This window comes from Gracilinanus agilis, chromosome 1, assembly GCF_016433145.1.
Source record: "Gracilinanus agilis isolate LMUSP501 chromosome 1, AgileGrace, whole genome shotgun sequence".
Lineage (NCBI taxonomy): Eukaryota > Metazoa > Chordata > Mammalia > Didelphimorphia > Didelphidae > Gracilinanus > Gracilinanus agilis.
Window position 1 is genome coordinate 770,714,965 of NC_058130.1, and position 10,095 is coordinate 770,725,059.

Here is a 10,095-nt window from a genome sequence, read left to right on the forward strand (position 1 = left end):
AAGAAAGAAAGAAAGAAAGAAAGAAAGAAAGAAAGAAAGAAAGAAAGGAAGAAAAAAAGAAAGAAAGAAAGAAAGAAAGAAAGAAAGAAAGAAAGAAAGAAAGAAAGAAAGAAAAAGAAAGAAGTTATTATAGGTAGGGGGAGCTTTGCATGCTTCCATTTCCTTTCCAGGAGTGATCCCAGAACTAGTTTGTGCTATTCACCTAGATCAATGTTGCTCAAGTTCTAGGAATGACTGAAGGAAGGGGAACAATATGATGGCTGTCTTCAATAGTGGGAAAGGCTGAATTAAGGCAAAGAGATAGGATTTATCTTAGGATCACAAATTATGGGTTGGCCTTAGAAATCAAAGGATTCAAGGGATCTAGATCTAGTGATGGAAGGGCCCTGGTCCAGTGCCTTCATTATATAGATGGACTGGACCAAGGTCACACACCTATTGGATCTGTGATTTAGGGTCAGGCTCTCTTGATTCTGAATTTGCCCTACTTTCTATTACACTATTCCTTTCTGCTTGGCTCAAGAGGACAATTTAGGCTGGATCTTAGTTAGGAGAAAACTTCCTGATCATGAGAGCTGCCCCAAAGTGGGATGAATTATCTTAGGAGGTAGTGAGTTCTCCATCACTGGAGGTATTCAAGCAAAGGCTAGATGATCACTGATCTGCCCCAGGACCTTGCAGAGAGGATGCTCAGACAGGCTGGACATGGATTAACAGCTGCTGGGGACCCTTCCGGCTCTGGAATCCTGGCATTCTGCTGTGAAATGGGCTTGTAACGATGCCAGGAGCTAGATGGGAAGCATCACACTGATTAGCAGGACAGCCTGGGGCACTCCGGGGCACCCCCTCACCGGAGGTTCTCAGGCCAGTTTTCCTGCAGGCAGGCAGGCCCTCTCTCCGCCAGGATCTCAGGCAGGCAGGAGGGTAACGCAAGATTGTTTCTCCAGCCTCTGCGGAGCGCCGACAAAGCAGAGAATACTCAGGCTTTCCCAATAGTAACAGGATTTCTTTTCCCAACTTAGGTTGACTTTTAGCTGGCAAACACTGTCTCTGGGAGGCTGGCAGTGGGGATAAAAGATACATTTACGAAGGCTCTCTTGGGGCAGGGAAAATCGGGCTGGAGTAGAGGGCGGGGGCAAGAGGGGACTTCAGAATGGATCCCAGGGGGAGCCCGTCAGCACTCAGGAACTGTGGGTAAGTCACCTCACCGATCTGTCAAGTGATTTCCTCCTTTATAAAATGAAGGGGAGGGGGGGTGGGTAGCTGGGTAGCTCAATGGATTGAGAGTCAGATCTAGAGACGGGAGGTCCTGGTTTCAAATCTGGCCTCAGACACTTCCCAGCTGTGTGACCCTGGGCAAGTCACTTGACCCCCATTGCCCACCCTTACCACTCTTCCACCAAGGAGCCAAAACACAGAAGTCAAGGGTTTAAAAAAAAATAAAATGAAGGGGTCAGACTCGGTGATCTCTAGGCTTCTTTCCAGCCCTGTCGCTCTATGTTAGACGTTCTAAGTTCCCTCCCAGCCCCGACAATCCCCCCTTCTAAGTTCCTTCCCAGTTCGGGCAGCGCCGTCCTGGGGCATCGCTTCTTTTCTCTGGATCTCGGTTTCTTCTCTGAAAAATGATGGCTTTGGGCGAGGTCCTGCCCCTGGCCCCTTCGAGCTCGAAATCCACGATCCTGCGGCATTTACAATCACCTTCTTAGAAAGCTTTGGAAGATCTTGTGTCCCTTCTGCCCCCCCCCCCACTTCCGCCCCGAAACCATCTGCTACAACAGCGCTACCTTCTGGCCGTCACTGGTATTGCAGTTAAATGAGGCAAATTTGTTTCCCTTGAGGGAGACTGGGGGATCTTAAAGGCCATCAAGTAGAGCTCTCCTCCCCTTTACGGATGAGGAAACTGAGGCTCAGAGAGGTTCGGCAATGAATCCAAGGTCCCTAAGGTAGTAAGTGGCAAAGGGTGGATTTGAATTCAGGTCCTGGGACTCCAAATTCAAATTGCTCAATTCCACCAAACCTGTACTGCCGAGCCAGAGAAAGAATCCATTCCTGCCCATGTGCAAGGAACAGCTCCCCACTTTGTTCTCTTAGGGAGGAGATTATACGAGGCCAACATGTACCATTTGAAATATACACACACATAAACATGTGTAAACATGTACACACAAAAAACACAGATATTTGTATATAAACATTTATGTTTATGTACACACACAAATGTACAGACATAGGCACAAAACACATATAGATACACATAAATGTTTACACATGTAAAGATGCATACTGCATACACGCACATAAGCATGTGCACACATACAATATGCATATATACACATACGCAAATATATAAATATGCAACACATATATACCAAACAGATACACATATAAAACAATAAAACATATATACAATACATACATGCACATACATGTACACACAAACTCACATATGTACATAACCATATATGTAATGCACACTTAAACTTATAATGTACAGATATATAACATATACACAATGCATGTAATAAGCATTAATTAAGTGCCTTCTGTATGTTTGGCTATGTACTTGGCTTTTAGGATACAGGGACAAAAATGAAATAGAAATAAGTGGCCCTGACCCTCAAGGAGATAGATATAACATTGGGTTTAGTTGTTGTTGCTCTGATTCTATGACCCCATTTGGGATTTTCTTGGCAAAGATAGTGGAGGGGGTTGCCATTTCCTTATCCAGCTCATTTTATAGTTGAGGAAACTGAGGTACAAACAGCATTAAGTGACTTGGCCAGGGTCACACAGCTAAGTAAGTGTCTGAGGCCAGATGTGAAGTCAGGAAGATGAGTCTAACTGACTCCAGGTGACTCTAGGGCTGGTATGCTATCCACAGGACCATCTAGCTGCCCTGAGTTGAATCAATAATGTGGGCAAATAAATAAGTGTTTGATTCTAAGAGGATGAGAGGTGGGAGGGAAGATTGACAAAATTCAGAGAATGAGGAAATGGAAGAAGGTGGATGAGGAAACAGGAAGTGGCCCCCTGAGCTTACCTGGTAGCAAATTAGAGATTTTAGGAGGTGGCATCTGGAGGACCCCCCCTTTTCCTCCACACCTCTCTCTCTCTCTTCCTCTCTTTTTCTCTCTCTCTTCCTCTCTTTTTCTCTCTCTCTTCCTCTCTTTTTCTCTCTTTTTCTCCTCTCTCTCTCTCTCTCTCTCTCTCTCTCTCTCTCTCTCTCTCTCTCTCTCTCTCTCTCACACNTCTCTATCTCTATCTCTATCTCTCTCTCTCTCTCTCTCTCTCTCTCTCTCTCTCTCTCTCTCTCTCTCTCTCACACACACACACACACACACACACATCCTCTCTCTGTCTCTGTCTGTCTCTCACCTTTTTTTCATTTGGTCACCTCACTGGTTCTCCTCCACACCAGTGGGGAATATCTTTGGCCTCATACTGTTTCTATAAGGCCCTCAGTAAACAGGCAGCTGAGGGTACTTAGTATCCCCAGTGTTTATCACACTTGGTGGGTGCTTAATAGTTGCTCGGTGATGAATTGGTCTTCCCCCTGCATCCTCTGCAGGTCTTTAATTTGTGATAAATCAAATGTGGGTACCACCAAAAAAGAATCCCCTAATTGATGAATTGGTCTTCCCCCTGCATCCTCTGCAGGTCTTTAATTTGTGATAAATCAAATGTGGGTACCACCAAAAAAGAAACCCCTAATTGATGAATTGGTCTTTAAGGACAAGAGAGATTCTATGAGGAAGGAAGGATTTGGGGCATGGAGAACAGCCAGGGCAAAGACCTGGAGATGAGAGATGGGTATTATGTATCAGGAACAGAGAAAAGGCCAGGTTGTCTGACTGGCAAAATGAGAGAGTAAAGCTTAACAAGGCAGGAAAGCTAGGTTTGAGTGAGGCTACGAAGAGTTTTAAAAGTCCAAAAATGGCAGCAGGTAAAGCTAGGTGGCTCAATGGGTAGAGAACCAGGTCTGGAGATAGGAGGTTCTGGGTTCAAATTTGGCCTCATACTTCTTAGCTGTTGTGACCCTGGCAAGTCACTTAACCCCTCTTTGTCCAGCTCTTACTGGCTTTGGACACTTCCTAGCTGTATGGTCTTGGTCAAGTCACTCAACCCTTTTTGCCTCAGTTTCCTCCTCTGTAAGATGAGCTAGAGAAGGAAATGGCAAGTCACTCTAGTATTTCAGCCAAGGAAACCCCAAATGAAGTCATGAAGAGTCAGACACGGATGAACAACAGTTGAAGAAGAGAGCAGTTGATGCGGGGAGGCGTGCGGATAATGAGTTGTGTTTTGGACATGTTGAGTCTAAGATGTTCCCCCCATAGTGACCTCTTCTTTCTTTGAACTTCTCTGACTCTGAGAAATGACATCAGTTCATTTGACTCTTAGCATACACTGGTCATGGACTGGTTGGCCAATCTCTTTTGGGTCATTGTGGATCTCATTGAAGAAGCCTCATCGTATTCTGGAGATGGATGAACTCAACATGATGGCATCTCCAAATGGGAGCACCCGGAGAGCCTTCTCCTTTACAGGAAACCCTGTTTCTCCTGGAACTCTGCTGGTCTTCTGCCATAACAGTGGCATACAACTTTGGAGAGCGTCTGTCTCCCTCTTTTATGCTTCATTTGACACTGAGAATCAGAGAGTCATTGAACCAACCTATCCCAAGTTACCATCAAGGAATCTGGAAAATCAATAGCTTCAGGAACCATAAGGATGCTTAATATTTATAGACTTGTAGGTTTACAGCTGGAAGGGACTTCAGGGATCATCTAGTTCAATTCTTCTCCTCCCACCCATTTTATAGATGAGAAAACTAAAGCCTTGAAAGGTTAAGTGAGTTGTTCCAAGTCACACAAAAATAAATGATGGAGAGGGCAGCTGGGTGGCTCAGTGATTTGAGAGCCAGGCCTAGCGATGGGAGGTCCTAGGTTCAAATATGACCTCAGACACTTCCCAGCTGTGTGACCCTGGGCAAGTCACTTGACCCCCATTGCCTAGTCCTTTACCACTCTTCTGCCTTGGAGCCAATACAGAGTATTGATTCCAAGACAGAAGGTAAAGTTTTGAAAAAATAAATGATGGAGCTGGGATTCAAATCCAGACCTTTGATTCTTAATTGCATGTACTACTCTGCCTGGTCCTGGCTCTGGTATTAGAATCATTGGCTTTCTAGTTGGACAGGACCTTAGAGATGATCTTATGTTAAACAACTACTAAGTGCCAGGGTCAGGATTCGAATCCAGGTCTTATTGACTCCTAGGCTAGTACTCCTAGGATCATAGATCTAGAAGTGTAAGAGACCTTGGCCATCATCAAGTCCAATCCCTTAGTTTTATAGTTGAGGAAACTGTGGCCCAGAGACTGCACAGCGAATAAGTGTCAGAGGCAAGACTGGAATCCAGATCTCCCTCACTCAATATGCACAATATCTGCTATGTTACAGCACCTCTCATCTGTTTAACATCAGTGTCAGAGATGGTTCTGGATAAGAAGAATATCCTACGAGGATGTCAGGCTTTGGAATGAATGAGCCAGGAGGCTGACACCAATTGCTCACTTGGAAGCATGCCCGCCATATTGTATGATGACAACAACTACAACCACAACTCAGAATGACTGAACCTTGGTGGCTGTCCAGTTGTGCCCACATCTGCCACAAGGGAACACTCCAATGGAACAAGGAAACTGGGGTTTATGATGTTGAAACTATGTAACCAGGCTACCAAATCCTGGGTCCTGAATGTGAATCCAGACCTGACTTTGAATCTTTCCACTGGCTGCTGCTGGATCCAGACAAGCCAAAAAGAAAAAAATCAAAAATCAAAATAATTCAATTGCATTAAAGGAAAAATAGCTAAAAATCTATCACTCTCCTTAGAGCCTTGCCTGGAGCATACACTTAATATATATTATTTGATTGAGGAGGCAGCCAGATGGCTCAATGGATACAACTCTAGGCTTGGAAATGGGAGGTTCTGGGTTCTAATTTGGCCTTAGACACTTCCTAGCTGTGAGACCCTGGGCAAGTCACTTAACCCCATTTACCTAGCCCTTGCCCTTCTGTCTTGGAGCTGTTACTAAGAGACAAAGCAAAGGTTTGGGAGGCAGCTAGTTGACTCAGTGGATGGAAAGCCAGGCCCAGAAATGGGAGTTCCTGGGTTCAAATCTGGATTCAGCCACTTCCTAGCTGTTAGACCCTGGGCAAGTCACTTAATCCCAATTGCCTAGCCCTTACTGTTCTGCTTTGGAACCATTATTTGTAGTGATTCTAAGAGATAAGGTAAGGGTTTAAATATACATATTAAAATATATATGACATACAATAAAATATATTAAAATATATATATATGATTATAGAATTTTGAGCTTAATGTGTGAACTAGTCCAACTTAAATCCTGTGTTATTAGCTACTAGATGGCTTTTGTTCTCCAGATAGTCCCCTGGTAGAGGCAAGAATTCTGTCCTTATCCCCAGGGTACAAAAGAAGAAGGAATTACACCAGAAGCCTGTTGTACTTGGGTCGATTTCAATGAATCATTTTGGTTCAGAAGAACAAGGGATGGGACCTCTTGTTGGTAGAGCAATGGGGGCTCAGGGGTATAGAATGTTGCATACACTGTCAGATGCAATTGTCTTCCTTCACTTTTTTCATAAATATGGAGAAAAAGCAGAATTGGGGGTGGGAGGAGAGTTGGAGAAATGCATGATCTAGGGCAGTTAGGTAGCTCAGTGGATAGAATTCTAGTCTTGGAGATAGGAGGTCCTGGGTTCCCATTTGGCCTCAGATACCTCCTAGCTGTGTGACCCTGGGCAAGTCACTTAACCCCAATTGCCTAGCCCTTACTGCTCTTCTGCCTTGGAGATAATAATTAGTATTAATTCTAAGACAGTGGGTAAGGGTTTAAAAAAAAAAGAATACATGATGGGATAGCACAGTGGATAAAGCACCAGGTCTGGAGATGGGAGGTTCTGGGTTCCAATTTGGCATCTCAGATGCTTTCTAGCTGTATGACTCTGAGCAAGTCACTTAACCCTTATCCCCTAGCCCTTATTGTCCTTCTGCCCTTGGATCCCGTACTTGTATTGGTTCATTTTTTTAAACTCTTACCTTCTGCCTTAGAATCAATACTGTGTATTGGTCTCAAGGCAAAAGAATGGCAAGGGCTATAGGCGATGGAGGTTAAATGACTTGCCTAGGGTCACACAGCTAAGAAGTGTCTGAAGTTTGATTTGAACACAGGATCTCCCATCTCTAGGCTTGGCTCTCAATCCAATAAGCCACCTAGTTGTCCCCACTTGTATTGATTTGGAGACAGAAGGGAAGGGTTTTAAAAAAGGGGGAGCAATGCATATCAAGGAAAGTCTGATGTAGAGACCACAGTAAAAGACATCAGTACAAGAAGATGCGGGGACTCAGACATCCAGAGAGATCAAGAGACTTGTCTCTAGTCACAGAACAGGTCTCTGGCTCCTGGGTTTTAGGCTGATGTTTTCTCTCTTTGCCCAGGTGACTTCCTGGACCCTCCATTCTCCTCCTTTCCAGTTTTTCTGGTTTTCCAGCTATAAAATTGGGGGGCAACAGGTTTCCACTGCTAGAATGCTTAACAGTCACAAAGCATTTGTCTCATAAGGACCCTTCCCCGTATTGTCACCTCAATCAGCATTAATTAATCCCCTACTTTTTTTTAAACCCTCATCTTCTGTCTTAGAGTCAATACTGTGTATTGGCTCCAAGGTGGAAGAGCAGTAAGGGCTAGTCAATGGGGGTTAAGTGACTTACCCAGGGTCACACGGCTAGGAAGTGGCTGAGGCCAGATTTGAACCCAGGACCTCCTGTCTCTAGGCCTGGCTCTCAATCCACTGAGCTACCCAGCTGCCCCCTAATCCCCTACTTTCTAATGGAACTTTCCCTCAAGAGGCCAGAGATTGGACCTGTTTCTGTCATCAGCCTCCAAATTCCAAAATTGTTCCCTCTCCTCCCAGCATCCTTCGGGATGTTGGCTTCCCCCAACTGAATAGAATTTCCTTGAGGGCAAAGGCTGTCTTTCTACTTGTATTTGTATACCAGGGCTTAGCACAGTGCCTGGTACACAGTAGGCATTTAATAAATGCTTATCGTTCCCAGATGGCAGTGTCTCCTTTGAACCCTTTTCATCCTCTAGGCCTGGGGTTCTTAATGTGGCGTCCTGTGGACTCCCATGGAGTATGTGGATAGATTTTGGGAGATTGATGAAGTTGGATGGGAAAAAATATATAGGTTTATTTCCAGTTACTTGGTTTCCTTCCTCATCCCATGAATTATGTTATGCACTTAGGAAACAGGGTTTTAAACCCTTGCTTTCTGTCTTAGTAGTAATGCTAAGAGAGAAGGGCAAGGGCTAGGCAAATGGATTAAGTGACTTGCCCAAGGTCACTGTGTCTGGAAGTGTCAAATTTGTATCCAGGTCCCTCGACTCCAGGTCTAGCGCTCTATCCACCGTGCTGCCTAGCTGTCCCTTTAGCAGCATGTTTCTGAGAAGAGGTCCCTATGCTTCCAGAGGCTGCCAAGAGGAATCCGAGACACAAGGCTATGAACCCCTGATCTAGGGATCCAGGGTGATCACTGGACCTTCCTCGAGGATCAAGTCGACTTTGAGCCTTTTAATCCTAGAGTAGCATGGACAGAGCCCTGGGGAGGAAGGCAGAGAGCCTGAGGACCAAATCTCACCCTCTCCCTGTCACCTGTGGGACTTTAGACAAAACCACACCTCTCTCTAAGACTCAGTATCTCCATCTGTAAAAAGGAGGATTTGGACTAGATCATAGATTTAGAACTAGAAGGGACCCTAGAGGCCACTGAGTCCAATCCATTCATTTTGTAGATGGGGAACTGGGATAATAAACTAATTAATAATAATAATAATAATAATAATAATAATAATAATAGCCAGCATACAGGGAGAGCTATAAGATTTGCAAAATGCTTTACAAATATCTCATTGATCCTTACAGCAATCCTAGGAAAGAAATACTATTGTTATCCCCATTTTACAGGTGAGGAAATAGGCGGGCAGAGGTTAAGTGACTTGGCCAGCTAGAAGTGTCTGGGGCTAGATTTGAACTCAGGTCTTCCTGACTCCAAGGCCAGGGGCTCCATCCACTCTGTGTCCTTGTGTCCTGTGGGGGTCTAGAAAGATCATGCAACTTCTCCAAGGTCACACAGCTAATAAATATCAGAGCAGGAAGACCCGGGTTCAGATCTCATTTCAGTTACCGGCTGTGTAACCCAGGACACAGTGCATCAGTTTGGGTGGGTGGGTGGGCAGTCTTTCCGTCGGTAAGTGAAGAGAGTGGATGGGATGGTCTCTAAGATTCATTAGAACTCTCGATCTATGCTCCTAGGGCTCTTCTAGGCCTCAGTTTCCTTATGTGGAAAATGGGTCGTTTCTTAAGGTCCTAAAGCTCAGCCCCTGCGATCCTCACTCTAGACGTTCTCAGAGGACCACTGAAGTGTAGAACCCTGTGGCAGCGGTCTAGCCCGCCCCCTCTCCAGGACGGGGCGCCCCTTTAAGAAGGGGGCGTGGTGCTGGGGCTCCAGCTGCTGCCCCGGGCCTGACGTCGCACGGACGCCGACCAGCGGTCATTTTGCGCCCTCCCTCAGCGCTCCAGGCTCCGCCCGCGCCGCCGCCACTGCTGGCGGAGCCGCTGCTGCAGAGTAGACCCGGGGAGCCGGAGCCGCGGTTCCCAGGAGCCACCCGGGGAGGAGAGACAGACACGGAAGCAGAGACAGAGACAGAGACAGAGAGACAGACAGAGGCACAGACACAGGCACAGGCACGGGCAGAAGCACAGGCACAGGCACAGGCAGAGACGGAGGAGCCATGGCGACGGCGCCAGCAGGTAGGGAAGGCAGGCGGGCAGGAGAGAAGGACGCGATCGGGGGGGAGGGCAGCCCCCCACCCCCGCGCCCCGGGCTCCCCCAATCCCCCCTCCCCCCGCTAATCTAGCCCCCTCCCTCCTTTCGCCCCCCAGAGGCTGAGACCCGCCAGAGGCTGCTGCGCACTGTCAAGAAGGAGGTAGCTACTCAGGGACCCCTGGCG

At 46.3% G+C, this 10,095-nt stretch overlaps 2 protein-coding genes across 2 annotated transcripts in view; one reads left to right on the top strand and one right to left on the bottom strand.

The window, feature by feature from the left end:
* The window catches only part of LOC123256911 (sodium-dependent serotonin transporter-like), a 67,337-nt gene extending 57,459 nt beyond the window's left edge, over window positions 1-9,878 (bottom strand). Inside the window, 2 exon segments of the mRNA XM_044685467.1 lie at window positions 9,630-9,703; window positions 9,808-9,878. Coding sequence (XP_044541402.1) covers window positions 9,630-9,703; window positions 9,808-9,878 — 145 coding nt within the window.
* The window catches only part of SGSM1 (small G protein signaling modulator 1), a 115,660-nt gene continuing 115,441 nt past the window's right edge, over window positions 9,877-10,095 (top strand). The window contains exons 1-2 of the mRNA XM_044685468.1: window positions 9,877-9,895; window positions 10,028-10,071. Coding sequence (XP_044541403.1) covers window positions 9,877-9,895; window positions 10,028-10,071 — 63 coding nt within the window. The remainder of the gene's footprint in view (window positions 9,896-10,027; window positions 10,072-10,095) is intronic.